At 39.9% G+C, this 27,343-nt stretch overlaps 1 protein-coding gene across 5 annotated transcripts in view; it reads left to right on the plus strand.

The window, feature by feature from the left end:
• The window catches only part of MLLT3 (MLLT3 super elongation complex subunit), a 144,750-nt gene that overhangs the window by 84,664 nt on the left and 32,743 nt on the right, over window positions 1-27,343 (plus strand). For 4 of the 5 annotated variants that reach the window (XM_075078158.1, XM_075078159.1, XM_075078157.1 and 1 more), the window contains exons 5-6: window positions 10,763-10,882; window positions 19,293-19,898. In XM_075078158.1, coding sequence (XP_074934259.1) covers window positions 10,763-10,882; window positions 19,293-19,898 — 726 coding nt within the window. Of the gene's footprint in view, window positions 1-6,406; window positions 6,650-10,762; window positions 10,883-19,292; window positions 19,899-27,343 lie in introns of those variants that run through there. The other variant, XM_075078160.1, reaches the window with a different exon arrangement.

Genomic DNA, 27,343 nt, shown 5'->3' on the forward strand with positions numbered 1-27,343 from the left:
CAGCCTCTCCTTGCCAGGGCAAGGGCTCCAGCCCTACCATATTGGTGGCCTCCCCTCACTTGCTGCCATTTTGTTGGTGGTGTTCCTGTGTTGGGGACCCAAACTGGAAGCAGTACCCAGGTGGGGTATGACAAGCACCAAGCAGAGGGTACAGTGCCAGCCCTCCCCTGGCTTTCAGGGCTGTGACCTGCTCATGAGACTCCAGGCACTGCTGGCCCTTGTTGCTACCCAGGCACATGGATGGCCCCAGCTCCGCTTGCTGCCCTCCACTACCCAGGGCCAAACCCCTAAAGCAGTTTCCCAGCCCTAGCCTCATGGCTTCAGGGCTCTGCCTTGCTGAGACAGGGCTTGGCATTTGTCATTTGTCCTGATGGTATTTCATGAGGCAGCTGTTTTCCCATTCCTCCAGACTGCCTGGGTCCCTCCTAGCGGCAGCCCTGCCCTTGAGTGTCAGCTGCTTCCCTTCCCCAGTTGGTTGTCATCTGCAAACCTCATAAATAAGTGTATGTTCTGTCTTCTCCTCCAGGTCACTGATAGAGATGTTAAGCAAGCCTTCATATTGTGAGTTTACTAATGTAAATGCCAGTATTATATTTTTGAACAGTCATAACAAAAATGGGTAGCCCTATTTGGCATAATTAGAAAATAGTAGGTTCTGGACTGAAATAAGAGGGACCTAGTATGAGAATATTCAGTCTGCTGAAGAGTATCTTTGAGAACAAAGCAGTAAGTAGCTGGTATAGTCTGAAAGACCTTCTTATTCTCCTGGAGAAGAGAACTGTTACAGCTATAGTTGTATTGAAATAGAAGCATGAGCTGTGTTTTGTGTTTGCATTTATTTGGAGCAAGAGGGTATGCATGTCTGGACAATGTATTGACTCTTTACTGTGTTTGCAAATAAAACATCGAGATTGTATTCTGGAAAACTTCATGAGCCACTACTTTAATATTAATCATGTCAGGTCAGTTGTTAATGGACAGGTTTTACCCACAAGTGTAATAAATCTAAATGATGCCAGCAGGGACTTAGGGTAGGTGGGGGTGGTTAAAAAGCATCCCTTCAATTGCTCATTTTTTGTGCCTTCTAATTTTAGGTTTCTTGAATTAACAAAAGCAAAAATGTTGCTTAATTATAAACAATTAAATGTGGGGTGTTTTCATCAAATTATTTCCCTGAATATATCAGCATGGTCATTCTTAAAATGCTTTGCGTCATTGCCTATTGTCTTCTGGAGGCTACAAACTGCTTGCAGGTTTTTTTTCTTCTCCATTTTCCCAACTTCATTCCAAGAAATGGTGTGTTGTGTTGTCGTGTCCCCCCCGCCCTTTTTTTTCCCTTAAACTATGTATTACTTTACTTTCAAGGAAATAACGTAAAATAATTCTAAAATGTTTTCTATTCCCTTGTGAAATTTTTGGTTTAAATAGGAATAGTTGTTCAGGACAACTGGATTTTTATTGTTACTCTTAGTGCTTTCAGATGAACGAACTTGTTATTCACTGTAAAATGTTGTGGGGTGCAGCAGACCAGGACCACAAAAAGAAGTCCATTTGTCTGCTACTGATGCACAATGAGTATAGTTCCTCTGCAGGACTGCTGAGTCATTGCAGTAATGGTTCATTTTTCCAGGAATTCTAACAGATATCTCATAGCTCTTACTGAAAGTACTATTTGAATTTTTCTGCAGTACGTTGTGGGGAAGCTCACCAACCTGTTCTGAGACTGCTGTATGAAGGTGTTCTTACATTACCAGCTCAGTAAATGAAACTACAGCAGGTAGCATGGTGTGGATCTGTGTGATGCAAGATTATTCCAGCTTTGTTGATGGTCTCCTTCTATTCAGGAAAATGAAAAAGTAGCAGAAGCTCTAATGTGCCTTAATAAGGAGACTGTGTTGATCTGGAGCAACTGTGACAGCTCGTGCAGTTTCTAACTGTAAGTGTCTATGTGGGGTGATAGAGCTATGACTCCTACACATCAGGAGTGACATGATGTGCATTTGTAAAAATTGGATATAAGAAAGGACCAGTTTTCATGGAACATTCTGAGGCTGTTCCTCATGCTTTCTGTACTGGGATCTGAAAAACAAAGTTTTGTTTTGAAACTGGGTGGTTTTTATTGGGTACCTGGGCACTCCAAGCTTCCAAACATGTATTGGTAGATAAGTGATGTCTTCAACTGGTCTATGTTTTGTAAAGAGACTTCTGAATCAGTTGTTAGTAGGTTTATGTACAGCTATTATGCTTTCATAATTTTTCCCAAACTGCTGGAAAAGAGATAGTGGCAAAGGGCTCCGGATTATATTGGGATAATTGGTGGTGCACAGTTGTTGTTCCCTGTTCCCTTCCTTTGTTCAGCAGTGCATGGAACTACATAAATTAAATAGATGCCAGTTTTTCATTCTACAGCATTCAGTTGACTTGAATAGCAAACTGAAATGCCGTTAGAAGGTGCCTGCAGCTCAGGTATTATGGAGACTGGTCACTTCAGGTTGATGAAGCAGGTAGGATCATTCCTACCCAATAATGTAAATACCAGTGGATTTCCTTTACCCACTGTCTTTCTGGGAAAAATAAGTTTTCCTTTGCCTTTGCCCGGGAAGCTGTCTTTTATTTAAAACAACTGGTAGACAAAGGTTTTAAATACAAGCTCAACAGCTGCAGGCTAGGGAAGTGGATGTTTGGTGAACTAGAGGCAATATACCACTGGCAGCAGATCAATTTGAATGTTTGTGTGTGTAATGCTTTATAGGCACGTATAACAAAAGGAGAATAATCTTTCTCTGGGGGTGGACTAGCAAGAAAAGTGTTGGGGGTGGGAGAGAAGCTGTCTTATACATCTGTCCATAACTGCAATGAAAGTAAATTAGCTTATGTACACTTGTTCTGCTCTGTGGTAGGAGCTGTTTACCGTAGTGGATAATACAAACATGATATTGATGTGATACTTGTATGCTCCAATATTGCTATAGTCATGCATTGTCTTAATAAATTTTTCTTAGGTTATTAGGATGAGATCTTATTAAACCTTATTTTGATGTTATCATATTTTTCCTATGTTGAGCTAAAACTTCTGTGGAAGGGCTTAATAGTGGTGGTGTAGGAAACCTCCTAGTTACAGTGTTAACCAGAAAAAAGCAAAAATAAGAGAAGAGTTTTCTCTTGTCCAGGTTTAATGTTGTGTGGTAAGTAGCTGCCTACACTGATGCTCCAGTTTTCTTTTCAAAGAGAAAGTGAGAGCGAATGCGGCTCCTTCCATCTCTGACATGCATTATTTAAATAAATCTCCTCCTGAAACTGTCCATTAACTGCAGTCTTTGGTGTCACTGGAACAGATGGGCTTTGGAGCAGGACAAGGGAAAACATCAGTGGGCATCTGCATTTTCTCCTTTTTTTGTCCACTCACATCAAACAGTTATTCCATTAATCAGTGCTGCTATTGGTCTTCCTTCTCTTTGTCTTGACTGGTATCCTCTGTCATACCAACATCATCTTCCCATCTTCACTAGATTGCAGGCTGGCTTTCTTGGGAGTTCGCCTCACCTGCTGAGTTTCTGTATGCCTTACGGAATAGTTCATCTAACCTTTTTTTTCTTCTCTTCTGGAACATCTTCTAACCCAACAGTCATGTTTGCATGGTGGAGCTTCTCCTGGACAGCACAGGGTATCTCTGAAAAATAATTACCAGTGTATCATCTGTGAAGTTGCTGAGGGTTCACTCACTCCCACTGAATTGTTAATCAAGAGATTACACAGTTTTGGACTAAGTGTTGATCCTAGAGGGACACTGATGGTCACTGGCCTCTAGCTAGACCTCACACAGCTGAAGAGAACCATTTGAATCCAGCAGTCCAGATAGAATCATAGAATCATTAAGCTTAGAAAAGGCCTCTAGAATCAAGTACAGCCGTCAGCCCTATGCTACCATTTCTCCTAAACCATGTCCCCAGGTGCCACGTCTGCATGTTTTTTGAAACCTCCTGGGATGGGGAGTCCACCACCTTTCTGGGCAGCCTGTTCCAATGCCTGACCACTCTTCCAGTGAAGAATTTTTTCCTAATATCCAATCAAAACCTCCCCTGATGCAGCTTGAGACCATTTCTTCTCATCCTATTGCTAGTAACTTGGGAGGAGAGACCGACACCCACTCACTACGACCCCACCCATCTCATAATCTGTTTGTCTAGTCCATATCTCACAGATCTGGCTGTAAGTAGGGCAGGATTGTTCTTAGTAAAACTATGCTGACTGATTTCAGTCACGTTCTTGTCCCTCTAGTGGCTGGAAGTGGCTTCCAGGAGGATTTTCTCCATCTTCTTCCCAGGGACTGAAGTGGGACTGATGGAATTCTTGTTCCCTGAAGAAGAGTGTGATGCTTGCTTTGTCTCTAGTCATCAGGAACCTTCCCTGATCACCACAACCCTTTGAAGATGATAGAGAGTTGCCTTGCAATCGTATTGGCCAGCTCCTTCAGTACCCCTGCTTGCATTCAGTCTGGTCTCGTGAACCTGGAGTGTCCTTGTGGATGAAGTGCATCCTAACTCAGACCCCTCTTGTAGGCACTGACTCACCACCACAGACTCTGTGAGGATGCTCAGGTACCTTGGAGGCCTCAGGAAACAAGGTCTTACTAGAGAAAACAGATGCTAAAAGAATGTTGAGTATGTAAGCTGCATTCTTTGTCATGAGGTCTCTTGCCCCATTGAGCAGTGGGCACACAATTTCTTTAGCCTTCCTTTTATAGCCTGTCTGTTTTTAGAAGCATTTCTTGTCATTCACGTAATGTAATATTAGCTGCTTTCTATGGGTGCAAAGAACTTCTGTTCATGAGATTGTTCCTGCCAACTGGTAAAAGTTAAAATACATATTTTTTAAAATTGCATTTTAAACAAAGAAACCAACGTGGATACATGGAATCATAGAATGTCTCTAGTTGTAAGGGTTACATAAGCATCATTGAGTCAAACTCCCTGCTCCTTTCAGGACTACATAAAACTAAACCATATTACTAAGAGCTTGAACTTTGACAGGCTTTGTGCTGTGACCACTTCCCTGGGAAGCCTGTTCTAGTGACCGACCACCCTCTCAGTGAGGAACCTTCGTCTAATGTCCAACCAACTTCCCCTGATGCAGCTTCATTCTGTTTCCTCATGTTCCAGAGAGAGGAGATCAGCACCTCCCCGTCCACTGCCCGCCTTGAGGAAGTTGTGGCAGAGGACTGCAATGAGGTCACTCCTCAGCCTTCTCCAAGCGGAACAAACCAAGTGACCTCAGCCACTCCTTTTAAGTCTTGCCCTTGAGGCCTTTCCCCGTCTTGGTTGCCCTCTTCTGGACACGCTCTAGTACTTTCACCTTCTTATATTGAGGTGCCCACAACTACACACAGTACTCGAGGTAGGGCCTCACCAGTGCTGTGTAGTGTAGGACAATTACCGCCCTTGAAATTTTTCTTAATCCAACCTTTTCTGTAATTCCCATATAATTTGTATCCTGGTATTAAACTGTGAAACTAATTGTTTTCTCTTGGCCATGTTTCTAATGCTTATCCAGAACCAGGTATTCCGATCCACCCAACAGTTTTTTCAAACCCTTCAACATCTATGAACAAGAACATCTAACTCCCTACTTTTACATGGCCTATTACTGTCACTGTTGACCGCATCAAAGATGGGCTGTGAGATTAGCTAGACCTCTGCTCTGCTTAAATATAATCAAGCTAAATCGTTGAGGGAACAGCAAAACTAGAACTAGAACTTTACATACTGGTGAATTCAGAGTGTGATTACATGGCTGTTTAAACTGACTTGTTTAAAGCCCAGCTGTTGTCTCACCTTGCTTCATTAACACCAGCACTGGTGTCTTATTCCACCAGCTTGTCTGATGCCACTAAGCTGGTGACTTGTGGAAGGGGCTGAAGAGAGGAATTAATAATGTTTCCGGTTTTTGTCACTGAAGTGATTAATTGTGGGAGCGGACAATTACCAGCTGCAGGTGGTCTTGGGTACCTGGCTTAAGTATGAGCTGTGTCAGTGTCCTTAACCTACTGGGGTGCACCCTTCTTTGCAACTGTAAGCTAGCAGGAAACTTACAGTCAGAAAGAAGGAAATGAGTGAAAAAAGTGCATATAGCTTGGCTCTACTGGAGAACTCTTGCAGTGCTTTTGATGAGCTTACATTCTTGCTGGCTTGCTGTGATACACTTATTTCCATCTCTTGCTTCTTTTGTGCAACCTTGATTTAATATAGTCATTTACAACATACACACACACACACACACACACACAAATAAGCAGTATATGCTGCCAGCGTGACAGTGGCAATGTAAAAGTAGGAACTTGTTCGTGAAAGCTGGTTGAAGTACATCTGCCAGGATGTGTGTTTCTGTGTTTGACTAGTGGGAGGACAAAGGGCAGTTACCCACTGCAGAAGTTGCTATAATTCTGTGAGCTGGGCTCTTTCAGTAGTAGTACTTAAACTGCATGTATAGCTGTCTCTTTCCTAATTTAGCCAAAAGAGAAATGCATCTCAATTCCAAAAAGTCAAATGTAGGGGCTTTTTACATAGATAATCTTGTCAAAGAAAACAGACATTTTGCAAGAGTTCCTGGAGAGTTACTTAATATTAATTTATTATTGGAGAGGAAGGAGAAGGTGAGTGATATTTTTTTTTCTGATATGGGGAACTTTAATGAGAACTGTATCCTTCTTCTGACAGAGATCAGTTTGGAAGACAGGTGTATTTTTTATCATACAGGACAAAAAGTTAATTTTTCATGAGATTTTCTTGGTCTTTTGTCATCTTTACAGATGGTAAAGTCTGTAGTCTGAACTGAAGTTCCATCTTACTGCATATGTTGTTAATAACATTCAAATTTTGAATCTACAAGTGCCATTTTTCATAGGGTTTCTAAAGAAATAACAGGCTGCAGGATTGAATACACTGAAGCTTTTAGGGCTCACAATTCAGAATGTCCAGATATTTTGTCTTCTAAAACTGCATGGGATTCACTTTCTCTCTGAGCGGAACTAGATTTGCCAAATCTGCTAGACCTCAGATGTTACTAATGCTGTTCATCACAGTCGTGTAGATCTTTCTATAGACAGTTATCCTGTTTCTAAACACACAATCTGTAATACTGAAACAGTTAATGGTCCAAATACTTGCCCAGAAACTGAGGCACCTCAGAAGTCCATACGCTTTTGTAAAATGTCAGCTTTCTAAGAATGTCTCTGTATAATGATGAATATGTAAATATTTTTAAACTGCAACATTTCTGAATTTTGAAAAGAAAATTTATGCAATGGTTGAACTTCAGTTTATTTTAGTGGGTCAGACCTTTATGCGTCAGGGAGGAAATGGCAGCTTCCAACCCTAGGAGAAAGAATCCTTGGCAGAATTTTTTATTTCTTCGTTTTTAATTTCAAGATAGGGCAAACCCTGATCCTCCTGACTATATTTCTTTTCCACATGGACATGCAGCCTTCTGTCATATGAGCGTATGAAGAAAACTATTTTATGTTAATAAAATACTTGCTTAAAGTCTGTAATTAATGGGTAACCTTATGTCTACTTTTTCTGAAAGGTGATTTGATTTTAATGCAATTGGTATTTTTAATGAAGTTTCTGGGTTTAAAACACTGCATTGAGTTTAATTTAAAGGAGAACAATTTTACTTAACCACTGGCACATCCCACCTGAAAGGGGGTGGGGACTGATAAGATTCACAAATCCCCTTGGTGTGGATTACGGTGAAATATCACTCAGGGTCTGTACAAAAACATCAACTTTAATGGGAGATTTCTATAGAACAAGCATTCTGTACGTATTGGCCCTCTCACAATTATATCTACCTAAGCTGTTTGGCTTTATGGGAAATTGAGGTAGGCCTTGTGTTACTTAACAACTTGAGCAGCGGGGAGAGAGGAAAAGAGAGGGAGACATAGAGAGATCACTAGTCCTGGCTCCTGCATCGCACCTGCCAACGGGGGTACTCAGTGTAGAGAGAGCCCACAAGAGCAAGCCAGAGCCCCTGTTTGTGGCCACAGTCTGAGTACTTCCAGAACCTTCCACTGCTTTGGCTTCTTGGGGTGGTTGAGACGTCAGTTGGTCAGGAGTGACACCAGGCCCCTCCCTGGGACTTGCACTTCGTCTCTGACACTGCATAGGTTCACAGTACAGACACTTAGGCCTTGTCCCTTACAACCAGCCATTTGACTTGAGTCTGTGAAAGGAAATAATGATAAAGACATTAATTTTCTCTGTTGCACAGTTTTACGGTATGTACATGTTGCTACAATTTTCTATGTCTTTGTTGCTGATTGATCTTTGTTAGCTTGTGCCTTCTCTTGCATTCAGCTGGGCTGAATTAATCCAAATCCTTTGGCAATCTGAGGTTAAAAAGTATTCGTCAGGCTAAATGAAATCACTTACTGTGATTCAAGGTAGCTAGTTGCTGTTGACATTACATTACAAGAAGGATGTCATTGCTTTTGCCCAGCTGACTTTTGAGAGTTCAAGCTCTTGGCAAGTTCTGGTTTAGGTGTCTGAGATATGGAAATGAGGAATTGGGGAGAAAATATATTATGTGCCCTGTGTGGAATCTTACTTCACAAAATGTTTGAATACATACATAACTTCTAAAGGTTTGTTGGATTTTTTTTTAATACGTAAGCCTATGGTCAAGGAAGGAGAACAACTTGATGGCTGCCTTCCAACACCTTTGGATTCTAGCAGCAGTGTAGAAAGGTGATGCTCAACTTACAGGCTGATAAAAGTAATCTTTATTACCTAGACATATCCCTTAATATTCCCTAGGCTACCTACATGATCTTTTGAATAAAGCTGTCTGCTACAAGATTCATTTGGAGTGGTGTTCAAATACAAATTTAAAAAAGTATTGAAATCATGTCTTGAAGAAGCTGTAGGCAGGAAATGTTATCTTGACTTGGAGAGGTAAAACATGGAATATACATACCTCCATCTTAGATGTCCCAAGTTTGTTCTTCCACCTCCTCCTTTAACATAATGTGTGTGAGGCATGAGATGGGTCAGTCTCTCCCCATCCCCAATATTAGAGAATGTTTTGGTTATGTGAAGAGGCAAGGGTGACCACACAGGGCATCCACATAACCCAGTGTGACATCGTGCATGGGAACCTCTGGAAAGAGAGGTATAGTTTCTTGGAGGTGCAGAGCTCTGCAACTTCTCTTCAGCTTTGCAGGGCTTGTCAGACAGCAGGTAAGCTGTCTCTGGCTTTTAGGGTTTTGAAACAATAGATAAATGAGTAGCTGTGCTAGGAAGCAGTAAAATCTAGGCACAGCAGCACTGGAGCGTAAGACAGGAGCTAGCTGAGTTTATCTCAGTCAGAATGCATGGTAACTGCTCTGTGATGGCTGATTTATCCATGGTCTCTGGAAATGATCTGTTTGTACTTAGGACTCTCTAAAATCAAGAAAGGGAGCTAGACCCTTGTTATAGTGAAAATGCTGCCTGCTCACCAGCTATGCAATTGACTGTACTTCAGATAATGAAGAAGCTTAAAGTTAGCAGTTGAAGTTAGAATTGTACTGCTTTCTCATTAAAACCTCAGGCTGTTTTTACAGTGTATCTTTGTGGTGGGTTAACCTTGGCTAAGGGCTGAACTTCTACCCAGCTGCCTGGTCGCTCACTCTGCCTACTTGACAGGGCAGGGAGAAAAGATAGGATGTGAAACCTTATGGGTCAAGATAAAGATAGTGAGGTTCCTTACCAGTTAATGTCATGGGCATAACAGACTTGACTTGGGGAAAATTAATTTAATTTTTTACAGATTTAAAATAGATTTTGGTAATGAGAAATGAAAAAACACATGCTCAACTTCACTCCTTCATTTAGGACTTGTCAATCTCCTCTACCTCCCTGAGCAGCGCAGGGGGATGGGGAATTGGGTTGGCAGTCAATCTGTAACAGCTCCTCTCTGCTGCTCCTTCCTCCTCACACTTTCCCTTGCTCCAGCATCAAGCCTCTCAGTGGGCTGCAGTCCTTCAAGAACTGCTCCAGCATGGGCTGTCCATGGGCTGCAGGGAAATACCATTCCCAGTGCCTGGAGCACCTCTTCCCCTCCTTTGATTTTTGTTCGTGTTGCAGGTTCTCACACTTCTTTTTTCCATCATCTCCGATTCCTGTGAGGTGTTTTCCCCTTTCTTAAACCTGTTCTCCATGAGGCACCATCTTGCCTGAAGGACTCAGACATATGTCCTGCAGTGGGTCCACTGGAGCTGGCTGGATCCAGCTGTGTCTGGCATGGGGGAGTCCCTAGCCTCTCCCCTGCCACCCAGACCTTGCCACCTCTACCCATTACAGTCTTCTTTCAAATTACTCTAGTTGAAAATAAAGGCTGCTGCACATACATATTTATGGGATGACAGCAGCCTGCGAAACCTTTTACCGCATGTGGGATGAACTTCCAAGTGTGCGTAGACACTGCTCAGAACAAGAGAAAGAGTGCTAAGGACTTGGGTGGTGTGGCATGTAAGCAGCCATAACAGAACAAGTTATACCATTTTCTGAGGTGCTTGCATTGTATTTGCATGGAAATTGAAAGATGTGATTTGCTCATTAAATAGAGGATGGCAGTGTGGTTTCATTAACCCATCCCCTGATGAGAAACATGGATACCGTTTGTTGGAGAAATTTTATTCTTCTACCAATGTGATTTGCTAGTTCCTTAGGCAGGTGAGACTCTGTCAGTAATGTTTGACTGATATCTTTCCCTCTTATAACAGATCATGATAATGTCAGATGGCACATCATTCTCTTCAGGACAGAGCATTCAGCTCCCCAACCTTCCCAGTAACTCCCTGTCTTTTTCTGAAGTGAAGAAGAAATCATCTCATGGGCCAAAGGTGAGACTTATTTTGCTAGAAGATACTTGAGCCAGTCGTGCTTTCCCTGGGAATTAACTTGAGAAAAAAAGATACTTCTAGGTATTTTTGCAGTCTAATGACATAGTCCAGTGACAGCAGGTCTTGACATTTCTTTGCTGTGAACCATGTGTTCACTATATGAAAATAATGCAGAACAAGGATGGTTGTAAGAACAGGTGCCAGTGAAATTACTGCTTTTCTGGGTTTTATGCACACACAATTGTTTTCCTCCTTTTCCAGAAGGAATTCTAGTGGTCTTTTGTAGTATTAGGGGATTCTAGTGATGGATGTATTATCTACAGAAATATAAAGAATAAGAGAAAATAATTTCATTTATTAAGTATTTTTGCATACCTTTAAAGATAATTTGGTAGAGTGAAACTTGAAGTTGTGTTCTTTAGGATTTTCAATTTTGTTTAAATTTCAGGCGTTAATTCTTTACTAGGTCTTTCAACGACAGCAATGGGCGACAGTTCTAGGACATCAAATAGAATTTCCAACCTAGAACATGGTAAAACAGTACAATCCAATCAACTTTTTGAGTAACAGAAGTCTTCAGTTTGACAAAATGAATTAACGATGTGGGAGGATAAAGAGCATCTTCTTATTTTTTCAAAGAAGAAATACAACACAATAACTTGCTTCATAAATGAATTAATATATATGCCTTTTCTCCATTCTGTTAAATTGTTTGGGTTTTTATTTTCTTTGTTAGCATCTTGTAAATTTGAAATATGTTACTTACACTTGTAATGCATGTACTGCAAGAGGCAATACCCATTTTTATCAATCACTTGCATATTCTGTAACTGTGCCAAATCTTCTATCTAGTAAGAACTGTCAGCTAATGAACTATGGGTGTGCCTAAGTTTGTCCATTCATAAGAATGTATCACAACAGTAAGGAGATATAGAGGGGGAAAAAAGTTATTTGACACGTTTTTGCCTGGTTTGCATTGTATCTGAGTGCCTCACGCTCTCTAATGCAGGTCTTCTTGTGGCTTTTAAAGGATACATGAATGTGTGATTTTTTTTATTTTCCTAATGTGGAGCTGAGGTTGATTTGATCTGAGTATTAGACTGAAGGTGCTTATTTTGTCATGGTAAAATGACTGCTTAATGCCTGAAAGGAAGGCATCTGGCTACACCAAAGTGATGACACATCTCCATCTACTCTGATACTGAAGATGAGTTACTTTGACACTTTCTGGTCTGTAACAGGGGTTCTTGTGACGGTGGGTAGCTCTCTAGAGTTCAGTTTCCAGTTGCTTCTTCGGATTTGGCTCAAATGTTGATTCACCCGTGTCTTGCATTGCATGCTAAAGCAGGCATACTGAGCCTTGGCCTAAATAAGCAACCCAGGCACCTGCAGAAGGACTTCAGGCAGGTACAGACATAATAACAAGTCCTACGCTAATACTTCATCTAGTAACTGTACACCATGGTAAATCCTGAGTCTCCAGTGTAAATTCTTTCATAAGCAAATTCTAAGCTGGGATGTAATTTGCTGAACCCTATTTGGAGAATTAACTTTTGTCTGGTGTAGAAACCTGACAAGTGTAGAGAGTGGTTGGGGTGAATCAGGCTGAAGGGAGTGTTGCATATTTGCTGCACTCATCCTTATAAATGAACATTTGAAGTCTTTCATTTTTGCTGAAGCAACCCAACCACCTGCAGTGAGTCTGATCCATCACAGGAAGTTATGGGAGTCAGTACAAGGTTAGATGTGCATCATATCTTAGGATCGTGTTCAATATCTGTAAAATTGTTACCCAGGAATGTTTTTTAACTATTTGGTTTCAAAATACGGATGTTCAGTAGCAATGCTGTCTATTTGAAATCATTCTTGTTTCAACCTTATATGTCATTCACTGGAGTTTTTTAATAGTGGGGAGAGATGTTATATCAATACTGTTTCTTGCCAGTCAGTGTGAATATTCAGTTTTTCCCCTCCCCAAGCAATCTTTGTCTATTCCAGTTCAACTTGAAACATACACTAAATAGCAACTCTTCTTGTATTTCATAAAGAGTTGTAAATATCTGCCTAGCTGAGAATCATCAGCTGGTTTTGAGAAATAGAAATGTAAAGTAACCTTGGTTTTAGTATAACAAAAAAGTTTGGGGTTTTTATTATACATCCTGGGAGCTTAAAACCCTTGGATTTTTGTCTTTAGGGTTTTAGTTTTGGTCGGAGGGCAGGAGAATTCCAGCCAATGCGTAAATAGATTTTTGTTTTTGTAATTTGTAATAACCCCAGCGATGGACAACTTCAGTGTCCAAATTTCATTTAGTTATGCCTCTAGGACAGGAGCTGTAGAAAGGTATTGGTAGTTCTTGTATGTAGGTTGGATGTACCAAAACTCTGGGTACATGTATTCCAGGTGTCTGTACTGAATGATCTGGGATTTTTCTGTTGCAGCAATAGCCCTTTAATGTGCTTGGCTTGGCTTTGGTTTGTTTTGCGTCTGTGAATACCAAAGCAAACTTTGAGGTAATTTTAAAACTCTGAGTATGGAAGACCAGAACCTAAGAATATTTGCTTACCCATTTGCCATTACAAAGCACTGCATAGACTTTCTGGTTAGAGAATTACAGTCAAGACAGTAAAACCAGTATAACGAAGTAGTATTGTTGCTTTAACATTCACTTATAAAAAAGAATACAATGCAGTATAAAGTTAGAGAGAACTGTCAGTTTGGTTTCTGTCACATCCTCTTCTGAAATATGTATTAAAACATAATGGTTTTATTTCTGAAGTTCCATGATTTTGTGTTTAATTTAATGGAGATGGTATTAGTGAGCCCCAGTATTGTGATTCTAAAATAAAGCTTCAGTCTTGGAAATACAGAGCACAGGCAGAAATGCATGAAACTTTATCTTATGCATTTCTTCAGAATACAAAAATAGCTGCAGCTTAGCTACAGATACTTGTGTTGCTTTTAAATCAGTTGTATTATCATGCCTGTTTGTATTATGTAAATACTACATGCAGAGAATATAGCAAACCAACTGATTAGTTTTGTGGGGATGATTATGTCTTTTGGAATGAGCTGTAATGTCAGCTGCAGTTAAATTAGGTTTACTTTATAAACAAAAGAACCCAAAACTCTTATTCCCATGTGTGTCCAGAAAAAATAAAAATATTGTTTTATGCTCCCCTTTTTGGCTTTCTCTGTCAAACCAGTGAGCCTTGTAATCTTCCATCTGCTTCTAATTCTCCTGATGTCATTGGTCGTAATAGTTTGGTGGGGTGGACAAGCTGAAGTGTGAAAAGCTTTGTAAATGTGCAATACAGTCATAATCCCTAAGAAGAACTAGCAGCAGGTAAATTCTTTCCCAGCATGCAGCTAGCAAGTGGAAGAATACCACAGTATTTGTGGAGGCTTTCAAAATGGTGAGGGCTTTTTTTCCCAAATCAGTTCCCGTTTTATTCAGTAATAAACATGTCTGTATTCAACAGAAATCTGTATTTGCTTGAGCAAGTAATTCCTTTTAGATATCTTCCTTCTCTTTTCCTCTTAAGAGCAGGAGACATAGTTGAGACTAATTCCAGTCCATTGGCTTAAGATGGACACATTATTTTGATAGGCAGAACATTTGAAGAAATGCTTTTTTTATTACAAATGAAAATACTGCATGTGTTTATGACCACTAATCCTAATTTGTAGACAAAACAGAGTATCTTAGACTGACATGGCTATGCCAATGTGCTCAGTTTAATGACTTAATAAAATTTAATGAACCTCCCCTCTCTCCCCCCAATTCCTTCATTTGCTAATTACATTCCTAATGCCTGTCAGCAGCTGGAGAGGTTTGAAATGATTTCCAGAGGATACTGCTTATTCAAACTCATGTTCAACCAAATTAGGAATTATATTTTGTGGTGTGAAGTCAGAATTTGACCCTGCAAGATATACAGAGAGTTCAACACCATTTTTTACCTTGTAGTTATATAAGTGTTTTAATCTGCAAGTATGTTACCTTTTGAGCAGCTGTCACAGTCTGTTTGGATTTCTCAGATTTACAGGTCAAGGTACTCTGTGGTTTAAACTTTATTTCATGAGCTCATTAAGAAATGCAGCAAACACAACAAACAGAGCTCTTTTGCCTAGACTATTCTGTGAATTCACTTACCACTCAAGTCATACGGTTTCATAATTTGTAACCTGTAACTCTTAATCCATGCACTTATGAGCACAAAAAAAATTATTTACCTAACCAACAGTGAGTGTGGTCATCCTTCCTCCTTTGTCACAGTGTGGGTGTCCCCTGTGTCACAGTGGGAAACACAAAAGTCTCAGCAGTCCAGCTGCTTCAAAAGCTTTTTTTTTCCCCCCATGTATTTTCCAGCTTGGAGGTTTGATTTACATAATTTCCATAAGTTAGCAGGTTCTGACGAAACTGCCATGCAAAGGTGGTGGCTGCAGGAGACAACAACTTCCAGGTGATCATAGCTGCATAATGGCCCTTAAGCTCTTTCTGGCCACCTGTCTTGCCTATGTGATGCTCTTGCTGCACCCAGTGTACATCAAGCCTTAGCATGAGCTGTGTTAGCCAAGCTCTGAGCAGTAGTTGAGTGCAACAGCCAGAGTAGCATGGTTTTTTCTCTGTTGTTAAAAGATGCTTTCTAAAATACTTAAAATATCTGTTAGTACTGCTCTATGAAAGGGATTATATATCCTGAAGTACTATATGCACATGGTGTTACTTGGCTTAATAAAAGAAAACATCTGCAGGTATTTTAACATGCATATAATCCTCCGCATTATTCTTTTGATGTTTTTTATGCAATGTATCAAAGTCTAACATTGACTTAGGTTGCTTCAACATTTGATGACTACAGAAATGTAAGCTATGGTGTGTAAATACCTTACCTGTCAAAACCCCATGATCTCTGTTTTATGCATGATCTTGAGAAGACTGTTTTATATGTCTCTCTTAGCAGAAATACATCATTCACTCTTATTCCTTGCAACACTTCTTAAGGTGGGAAGGAAAAAAACATTTAAACACACTGTCAGATTTTGATAAATAAGAAAATGGATTGAAAGTACATTCTGATTTTCAGTAAGAAAATGTACACCTATGCTGTACATGATGTGAACTATTTAGCCACATTTCATCCCCACCAGCCTTCCACATTCACGATTAGGTTTGATATAATTTTACCAGTGAATATATTTCGGTGTTTTTCTGGCTTAAGAATTTTATGTTCCTACTGCTATTTCCTGTAAGTGATTGTTGGCTCCTGTTAGGGTCATTGCAGAAACTTGGGAAATAAGAAAGGATACTTCTTTAACTTAGAGAAAGAATGCAGATATAAAAGCAGTGTGTTGGCTGTCTTAATGAAAGTAGCTATCAGCGAGCATGGCATGGGTGTCTACATCGTAAGTACGTCATATGTACTATGATATCTATGAAAAAATCATTTTCCATGTTGTGGAAAGAAGTCTGGGTTTAAAATTGAAAAGGCAAGAAAGATTTCAAGTTCCCACTGATTTTAATACTACTGTGCCCTAGGACCTATTTCACAGCTCTTATCTGTTGGAAAACCACTAAAATGAGTCTCCTCTTTTGAAGCAATTTAAAATATGTAGCAAAGAAACCAGTAAGAAACATAAGGACTCCATCTAGTTTATTAATGGCATGTATTTCTTTCCTTCCCAGAGCAACACTTACAGACTTAAATCTCTGGTGTGATAGAACAAGATGTGAAGATAGAAATGTTAATAGTTCATATGTCAACCTTTGGGGTCATCTTGCATCAAACAAAATACAGAACTTTTTTTTTTATTATTTGAAAAAAAACCAACAGGAAATGAGTTTTGGTGAAGGTAAAACATCTTAATTAATGATTAGTGCTTTTTTATTTTTGTTTCTTGGAAAGTGAGGAAATGCCTTAAGTTTAGACATTCAAATGTCATCATAATATTGTTCATTGCTTATGCTTCTGCCCGTTGTTAATGTTGATGCATATATATTGTATAGATACACAGATTTCCAAATCTGACTCAAAAATACATTTGCAGTACTGATGCAAGGTATATCTGAACAAAAAGCACAATTGAATAATTCGTGCAGCACTGTGTGAAAATTCAGTGTTTCACTTATTTGGTAAGATAATGAGAAGGGAAAAAGAGTTCAAACTAATTATTTTTAATTAATTGTTTCCACCTATTCCGACAGAGAACGAGGAGGTGTACTGCTCTTTTTGCACATGTAGTAGGTGTTCAGGTCCTACAGCATTAAATACGGGCTTAACACATCCTGATTGGACAAGTCAGAAGTATTTAGTCATCTGCCAACAGGGAACACAGAAGTGGATGTATTCTGGTCTTAATTTCTCCTCTTGTTGACACAGCTTTCATTAAACAGGCTAATTCTGCTGTGTTTATTGGGTGGGTTTTTTTCAGAGCAGTTCTACTGACTGTAGTTTTAAAATTAGTCAGCTCCTGTGAAGATTGAGGCTGGCCATGTCCTGCTTTCATCCTTGTTTCCAGAGCACTTCTGCTATCCCATCTATTTTGTGGGTAAAATGGTGGTTAAGTAAGGGGGAAGAAAAGCTAAATATTTTTTCTCCTCTGGAGTTCTGTAAATCTGTGGCAGTGTTAGAATCCAGACATACCACTTCTACATATATGCTAGGGGGTTGTTGTGCTTTAACCCCAGGAGGCAACTGAGCCCCACACAGCCGCTTGCTCACTCCCCCAGTGGGATGGGGGAGACAATTGAAGAGTGAAAATGAGAACACTCGTGGGTTGAGATAAAGGCTTTACCTATTAAGGTAAAGCAAAAGCTGCATCTGTAAGCAAAGCGAAACAAGGAATTCATTCACCACTTCCCATGGGCAGGCAGGTGTTCAGCCATCTCCAGGAAAGCAGGGCTCCATCACACATAACAGTTACCTGGGAGGACGAAACGCCACAACTCTGAATGTTCCCCCCTTCCTCCTTCCCCCAGCTTTATATGCTGAGCATGACGTCATACAGTATAGAATATCCCTTTGGTCACTTGGGCTCAGTTGTCCCAGCTGCCTCCCCTCCCAGCTTCTTGTGCACCCCAGCCAACTTGCTGGGGGGGACAGTGTGAGAAATAAAGAAGAGTCTGATGCTGTGCAAGTACTGCTAAGCGATAACTAAAACATAGGTGTGTTTACCAGCAGTGTTTTCAACACAAACCCAAAACACAGCACCATACCAGCCACTATGAAGAAAATTAACTCTGTCCCAGCCAAAACCTGTACAAGGGTCAAAAAAGAAAAGTAGATTCTTAGCACTGTAGAATGGTAAGTGTGGATTGCTGGAAAATAAAATAGAGGAAGGGGTTTGTACATCAGTTTTATACAGATGAAAGCATATCCAGTCTTACACAGATGAGAGAATTTTGGGCACCGCTTTGGTCTGTAGCTTGCAAAGGACTTGGATGAATTACAAACCAAATTATTGAAAGTCAAACCCCATTTCCAACAATGCTTTCATTGCATAAAAATTATATTGGAAGAACACTTTGTTGTAAGTAGTGTTCATCATTCTCTCTTTCAACCTTGAATTTCATTAAAACTGTGATTCTAGAACTGTGTATTGGGATGTCCCTAACTAAATATATGAGTAAGGAATGATACTGCTTTGCTCTTCCTGCTTTTGCCAATCTTATAGGACCTCTGAGTCATTACCTCTCAGAAACCCTTCTCACTTAGAACAGCTGAATTTTAAAAAATGCAGTTAAATACTCAGCAGGACAATAGCAATAAATATGAATAAGGAAGAGTTTTTAGTAAAGGAAGTGATCCATAAAAATACATTGACTGCTGAGATGTTGTGTGTCAGATCAAGTCTTCTATAGCTAGGCTGGACCCAGAGTTGTTATTGTCTATCAGGAAAAGGATCTAGCAAAAACTGGAGAGAGGATCACGGCAGAGAAGTCAGGTTTTGCTTGAAATGTCATCAGGACCACACGTTTTGCTCTGATCCTGAAGTAATCTTGTTGACAGTATATGGGTCATATCCTGATCTTCACTTATGATGAGCTAATGGTTATGGTTAACATTTCCTAAACTGTCTTTATATTCATCTTATGATGTTTCTTGAAAAGCATACCTAAATATTAAGGTCAAAACTAACTTGCAGATATTGACAAGCAGTAGTAACTGCTTATGTTCCACCACTTTGCAACAGATGAGTTGTCCAAAATGATGGAGTTTGTTCTTATATAGGTATTTGCAGTTTCTGGTTTTCAACCTGCAGTTCCAAGATTTTAATATGAATCCTGTGTCCCTATTGTGTCTGTCTTTTGGGGCTTTAAGGGCTCCCCTTCCTCCTCTCCCCTTCCTTCCTCCTCTCCCCTTCCTCCTCTCCCTTTTACTTGTAAAATATTCCATCTCCTTTTTGCAGGACTCAATTCGGATTCTGAACACAAATAGCAGCAGCAGCAGTAGTAATAGTTTTTCAAAGACCCAGAAGTTAAAGGAGCACAAGGAGAAAACTTCTAAAGACTCAAAAGAACATAAAAGTGCCTTCAAAGAACCTTCCAGGGAACACAACAATTCTTCCAAAGAATCCTGTAAGAAACCCAAAGAAAACAAACCACTAAAAGATGAAAAAATTGTTCCTAAGATGGCCTTCAAGGAACCCAAGCCCATGTCCAAGGAGCCAAAATCTGAAAACAACCCCATCCCTACCAAAACAGATGGGCAGCAGCAAGGAAAGAAGACCCCTACAAAAAGGCCCTTTGTTCTGGACTCTGATGAACCTTCTGCAAAAAAGAGAAAAAAAAGTGGCCCAGATTCATTATTTAAAAGTTTTTCTAGTGCCCCACCACTGATTCTTACTTGTTCAGCTGACAAAAAACAGACAAAGGATAGATCTCAACTCAAGGTGGGAAGGGTCAAGATTGAAAATGATGCACTGGAAAAGACAACACCTACCCTGCCACCGTTTGATGATATTGTAGATCCCAATGATTCTGATATGGAGGAAAACTTGTCCTCTAAATCTGAAGTAAGTGGTGTTTGGTTTTGCTTCATATGTCTTGAGTATTCCCAGTCTGTGGGGTTGTGCACCATATTTGTATTTTCCCCTTCCTTTCTCCTGTCTACTGGCAGATTGTTCAAACTGAAGGATGTTGACTGCCGGCTCTTCATACTTATGCATGTTCTAGTTGAGTTGTATTGCCTATTCAAGACTACTCAATTTATAAATCTGTTGATATTATGACGAATGAGCTTTTGGGAGTTAGCAATAAATAATATTGTTCTTTTGATCTTGATCTTCTGAATTTCATGCTTCTTGTGAGAGCAAAGGAAATTGATTTAAATGCTTGTATTTCACACCCTAAGTCTTTGTGTTCAGGTGTTAGAGAATTCAGTAAATTCAGGAAAGAGTTGCAGTAAATCAGAGTGTTATTTGTTGTTTTTCAGCTGTTCTGTGAATGCCTTTTCCTTTTGCTGAAAAGGGCAGTTCTGTGAATGATGCCAGTTTTGTGGAGGAGGAGGAGTTCTTTGAATCCTTCCTCTGATGAGGACAGTCCATCCAAAGTAACAGGCTTACCCAAGAAGAAAGGCTGTTTTTATGGAAATTTGCTTTCCTGAAAATATTTGTCTACCGTGCTTGCTCATCTGTTTCAAGCATAATTTGCTATTGATTATTAGGATTTTAATCATTCTCCTAGGAGACTTTGGTTTTTAGAAGCATCTTTTTTAGAGAGATGAGTAGAGAAGAAAAGGGGTGAAAAAAGAGGACTTGTTTGGTGCCTTTATTTGTGCTTATGGCTAGAGGTAGTGTGCCTGGTAGAGAGGAAGATGGAACAGGCAGGTCTTCAGTGGGAGGACCAGTGTAGTCCACATCTGTATGGGTGAAAAGGGTGTCTGCCACTCTGGGACTGTCCTCAATGAATCGGGCTGAGTGTGGCTCCAGTCAGTGTCTGGATACTATTTAGAAAGTCAATAATAGACTTATTTTTAGAAAAGGTTTCTAGAAAACCCAGAATAATTTTAAGGTGCCTGTGCGTTCACACCATTGTTAGTGCTGTGGGAGAAAGTTGTGCAGTCTGGCTAATGAGCATCTACAGAATTTCACAAAGAGTCATTCCTAGCGAAAAGTGACTGAGCAGTGTAAGAAAGGCAATTCTGTTTGTTGGAAAAAATAGTTTGAACTTTTTGTATGTGTTGGTGGGTTTCTGAGCATTTCAGGAAAAGTAGATTTTACAGCTAGATTCTTAAAGGGTATAGCCTATAAATATAGTCATATAAAGGGAAAAAAAAGTGAAAAGTTGCAACATGACGTAGAGAGTAATAGAAGTGAAAATACGATAATGCTTTTGCTGTACAGGAACAGTTATTTCAGATCTGTTAATGCCTCATGGTACTAACCAACATAGTGGCCTAAAGCTGGGAAGACACTTTTCAGTGGCACGTTCTGGCATAATAATATGCTATAAAATTCAGTCAACTGTTATTTCTTACTCTGGTACAGTTACAGTGGTGGGTATGGATGAATAAAGAATTTATCATTATTTAGAAGGATATTCAATAGTAAAGTATCCAGGATTTATTCCTGAAGTGGCTTTCAAAAAGCAAAACCACAAAACCCAACTCAGCAAACTTGGGTCAGATACAACAAATCAGATTACAGATCAATACCTAAATGAAAATTGTTACAATACCACAAAAAGATTAACTTTGAGTCAAGTGCATTTTTTCTAGTTTGTAACATTTATGACATAGTGTAAACCTAATACTGTATAAATCAATGTAATGAAATTATTAATAACTTCACTAAGTATTTTGTGAGGACTTATGTTTTCTTCACTCCATGGAGTAAGAGATACTCTCAAACACACATGTCCCAAAATGGTGACTGCTTACTTTCTTGGTATTAGCTGATATGCATAACTTTGCATCTGAAACATGATAAATTTGTAATAAAAGCTCCAGAGCTGTCTGCAACTGCTCTGTAGCTAAGGTTGTATTACTTCACCCAGAATTATTTTATTCGTGCTTTTGTATTTTACAGAGAGTTCAGTTTGCCAGTAGGTGCACAAAAGCAAGTAGTTTTTGTGTGCACTTCTTAAAAAAAAGTCTGGGGCAGGGTAGAGATCTTTATTTCAGAGGTTTGGGAGGAGTCTGCCCTTGGCATAGATTCATTGCTTCTGAATTTTGGCCATTAACTCATTGTTTTATAATATGTGAGAAGCAAGTTGAGAAGTGGGACATGAGCCAACAGTGCTGGCATTATCTCTGCATAATTACCTCTTGTCCCAACAAGTCACAAAGTTCAGTGTTCACTAGAAGCTAGAACTTCCTGCAAAAGTAACTTTCTTCCTATTGCTGGTCATACCAAAGACCGTTTTCAGAGCTAGGGGTAGTCCATGATTAATTCTCAATTGCGAAGGCTGGTTTTGGGTTTTTAAATTAAGGATGACATTCAGATAAGTCCTCATGGTAAAGGAAGCTGACAAGCATCATTATGCAGAGATGCTGTTTCACTGGGCAGGTGCTACAGGAAGGCAATGCTGCTGCTCCCCTGTTTTTTTCAGATACAGCCCCTGTTAAGTGAATTGAGGTGGGGTGTATCCCTTCAATTAATGGGCTTTAATTTCAGACAGAAAAGCAGGGTGTGCCTGACCCTTCTCTATATTGGCATCATGCTGTACCTAGTTCTGGGCATTCAGACTTGAAATACTGGCCTTCACCTTCATGAAGTGGAGGATGTAGCGCTTGAGCACCCTCCAAGAGCGGTGCTTTCTTTTTCGTGTGGTAGAGAATGTTTGTAAATGACTAATTCATCCTCTGAGCTGTTCCTTAAAATTCAGGATTAAGAATGCAGCCAGGTTAGCATACTGTTGCCTTGGGGGAATTGCAGAAAGCCCGACACTGTCGCCTGAGGCCCTGCAGTCAATCCCTGTTTTGAGCTCCAAATACCTATATAAAATCACAGTGGGAAACAAAGCGAACCTCATCCTTGCTTAGTGATAAACTTTCTGCCCTTGTTCAATAGCCTTTCTGTGCATGACTTTAAGACTAAGACCCCATATGGTCATTTCTCTGTGGTTTATTTGGCATACCCTGTAGTGTAGTGCACTACTGTGTTTATTTTAGCTCTGTTTTTCTGTTGACTTTGAGCTGTTCACAAGTGAAATGTGTCTCCATTTCTCTTTACATGCTTCATACCAGAGCCAGTAAAATAATTCCTCAGCCTGTATGTGTAATTTCTAACAGAATATACTACATGCAGCTTCTGAACAGCTTTGCTAGCTCATGTGACTCTGAAAAGACCGACACTGTTTTGAACACCAAGTCTATCACTAATCCTGAGGTCCAACACACTTCAAACCACATATTTATTTGAAAAGTGATACTTAACAAAGCAGTGTGAAGTGGGGTATGGACTGAAAGCATGTCAGATTTATGGTTTTATTGACGCACAGGAATATTAGCATAATCCACATTAAAACTCCAAAGATTTTGCTTTTAAATTAATGGCAGGATGTTTTACCCAAAGAAAACTCCATTTCCTTCCTGCGTGGGACAGTGCAGCAACATCATTAAAAAAAAAGGACTTGACCTTCTTGATTTTTCTGCGTGTCCTTGAAATATGGTGAAGTTCTCATAATATTTGTGTGGGCTGCAAACTGGTGTCCAAGGTGGGGAAATGCAGAGTTTTGGATCTGAGTGAGGCGTTTTCTGTGGTGGGAGCTGCCCCTTGTGAGCTGTGGAGCCATTGCAGAAGGGGTCCTCTGATACTTCTTGTTTGATTATTACCAGCTTTGTTGGACTGGATAGGAAGGAAAAAATGGTGCATGGCTCTAAGTGAAGGTGCTGCAGCAGAAAGACACAAAGGAGAACAGGCAGATCATACATAAATGTTTAGGTGTTAAATGTTCCCAGCGTGTCTCCAGCTGCAGTGACCTAAATAAAAGCTCTTAAAATCTGCCGTGCATGCAGGTTGTTTGTTGGTGGATTTTTTAGAGAATGCATGTGGCTCGGTTGGGTGAATTTCTGTTCTGGTGTGAGTATTTTGCACATGATGCGTATTGTGTTTTTCCTTTCTGCCTGTATATGTCTCTGCAATTGTAGCATTGCCACCAGTAATAGTAGCAGCCTTTTGGCATGTCGAAGCCTACAGAAATACAAACTGAGCAGAAGTGCATGCTAGCAAATTTGACAGCTCGGGGCTAAGGAGTTTCAGTTATTAAAAGCAGAGTACTTTAGCAAGTCTTTTGCCTTTGTTGTAAAATGCCTACTCCTTCTTAGCAAGTCCATTAGAGAACAATGAAAATACAGTAGTGATCACATAGACTATGGGTTTGTACTTAATTAACTGCTTGCATATCTTAAAGCAGTCTTAAAGTTACAACATGAGTCCCTTTTTAAAGTAATCTATAACATGCCACTTTGGATCTGGCACATGATCTATTAATTTGACTGTTAGAAAAGCGGAAGAATATTTTGAAAACCCACACGGTCTTGTAAAACCTCCAGGCCCATGTTAGCTGAAAAAGCCTGCTTTCTGCCAGGGCTGGGAGCCAAACTAAGATTTCTTTCAGATAACATTTAAAGGTAGAAATGACAGTAGTGAAATAGAACTCCATGTAGAATTTTCATGTTGTTACCCAAGAAATAAAAGGAAGTTAGTCTTTAATTTCTTTTGTGAAACTGTGACTCTGCTAAGATCTTCAATGACGCAGAAGTGGATTGATACTGATGATTGCAGACTGGGCACCTTGGGTTTGTAACCTGTCATATTCTTAGAATCTTTACTTTTTGCTTGATATTTTAATGCATTGTTTCTGCATTTGGTTACTTTTAGTCCAGGTGTGAATGCTGCTCTTAAAACCGTGCCAGCCACTCTTCTGGGATTGTTTGCTGTAGTACTCCTGTGTCAAGGAGGTAATGCAGCAGTTGCAAAGAGGTGGGTGTTAGAGGTCATGTAAATACTATACAGTCCAAGGTGTTTCCTTCCAGAAACAGTGGCCTAAGATAATCAGACCTCCTTAGGGAAACAGTAGTAACAGAAGTGTGCTCTGTGACCAGCAGCATCTATGGCACTGCACCATTCAGCTGCTATACTAAGCCTATTTTTATTAGCTCTTACTATGAAGGGAAAAATGTTTTGACTTTGCTCACAAAAGCTTAGGTGCATATCAAGCTGCTCTGTATGTGGTGAGATGAACCATTGCTTGATGAGGAAGCAAGATTGATGTGATTCTTCTGTGGCAGGAAGCTCAGATGTTAAACTGAGATATTTTTGTTACCATGGTGTGTTATGAAACCAGTGGCTTCCAAAAATGATACGGATCTAGAAATAAAATAGAGAAGAGAAACTATGATAGACAGATAGATATGGTTAAATGTCCAGGTTGCAAATGTAATCTTGTGAGAGAAGGAAATTTTGCATTCTTGAGCCGAAGTCATGCGTATTGAGTTGTTATGTTCAATTTTAGGCAATGTCAAATTTTGACCACAAAATAACATCATATGTTATTAGGCTACTAGTTCAGGCTTCAGTATTTTACTTTATTCACAAATGTTGGACATGTCAGTTTCAGTGGGGACTACTCATGTAGATTAACTCAATCATTTGCATAAATACATTTTTGGATTTTCTACATTTCAACGCTGGAAAACTCTATTCACCTGCTACACTGCAGAAAGTAAGGATTTTAACTGGGTAGTGCAGTGCCAATATTTTCATTATATTCATTCTTTTGTGGCAAAAAAACTTTCTTTTGTGCCTGGTCCAGTAAAGTCATGGCAGTTTTGCGAGGCTGAGATGGTTGCAGTCAAAATGCTAAAGACAGAATACTCTGTTTTAACCATGATCAGGGGAGATGTGGATTTCGTTGCTTTGAAGTTGCTCTGTCTCTACTCACATACATTATGTTGTGATGCCGAGAATGGCTCCATATAATTAAAATAAAATCGAACACCTGTTAGTTATCAGCTGAAGTGGTTTGACAATGTCTACAATAGTTAGATCTACCCAAGGCTTTTATGCCCTTTTTATTTTTTATGTGGAACCATCAAGTTCACAGTTGTTTTCTCTGGCAAAAATGGCATGGTCTACTCATGCGCTTTTGAAGGTTGGCTGCCAAACTCCCCATGAAATTCATTAGGTAATTTTCATAACACTAGGCATTCAGAAGCTTGTAATCTAGTGATGACTGATGTGAATTGTCCAGGACACACCATAAACGCATAATTTAATTTTTCATTTTAAAGGCTGAGTAGTCCCCTGAAGTTTAAATTTTATCAGGGCAGGATAAAGGCTGCCTGAACTCACTACTGCTGTGAGTGTACCATGTGTCATGCCTGTGTAGAATTAATGACAATTCACTGCCTGCTGATGAGGGACTGCAGTTCAGCTCTCTGCTGTGGAGTGCTGGGGTTGTGCTGGGTGTTGGCACTCAATGCTGCACTGCCAGGGAATGCTGGGGGTGCTTTCAGAGTGGGCAAGGGATGCTCCTGATGTGCCTGCCCCAAACTCAAGGATGATAGTGCCTGTGTGTCACTGTTCTTCCAGTGTTGACATGTGCATGTAACCCTGGTACAGGGAATAAATGAAAGCAGATGCAATCCAGCGGTGCGCTTCCTTGCCCTCTGTGTGGTTGCCTGTTCTCTCATAACAAGTGTCCACTCCACTGCAAAATCAAGGCATATCAGGCAGCAGTTACTGTTTAAGGAAAGCCTAATGTCTGCAACTAATTCTAACAATAATTTGAGTGTTTGCTGAAGGTGGTCCTACACCACCACACCAGCAATAGAAAAAACGTCGTTCTCTTAAACTTTAAGAAGCGTCATTGTGATTTGGTTTAACTCACAGTGTTTGGTTTAATTCACTAGTACTGTCTTACTAGGCTTAGTCAGTATTTCAGTACAGCTGATACTTTTATTAGAAAAAGATGTTGCAAAATGAATTTTCTTCACACTTTTTCCCACAAACAAACAAAAAGCTTTGAGTAAAACTTTAATCTGTGTTGGTAGTAATTCCTATAAACCCTAAATTTTCTATTAAAAGTCTCTAAGCAGGCTTTCATCTTCCCTTGAAAATAGAAATCCTTATCTGCCCAACTGAAATGTGTAGTTTGTGCTTCCTCTGGCCTTGTGTACATTAGCAGGATTTCTAATGCTCCTCTCCGAGCAGCAATACCTCACACCATTCATTATCATTTAGGGCTGAAAACAAGTAGGTGCATATAGCTTTGCTCTAAGATTGTGTGGCTGTGAAGGGACCAAGAAATTTACTAATTAATGCTGGCTTGATCCCACTGAAAATGATAGCCCTTGTACACATGTGTAGCACAGCAAGGCTGGGCTGCCTGATTCTAGGACATACATGTAGGGTTTTTCAAGTTATCTTGAGGCTTGTTACCTGTTCTTGTTGTGGATGTCTGAACCTCTGTGAAGGAATTGCTTACTCTGTACTAACTGTGCTGCAAGCCACCT

Source organism: Phalacrocorax aristotelis, chromosome Z (genome assembly GCF_949628215.1).
Source record: "Phalacrocorax aristotelis chromosome Z, bGulAri2.1, whole genome shotgun sequence".
Classification (NCBI taxonomy): domain Eukaryota; kingdom Metazoa; phylum Chordata; class Aves; order Suliformes; family Phalacrocoracidae; genus Phalacrocorax; species Phalacrocorax aristotelis.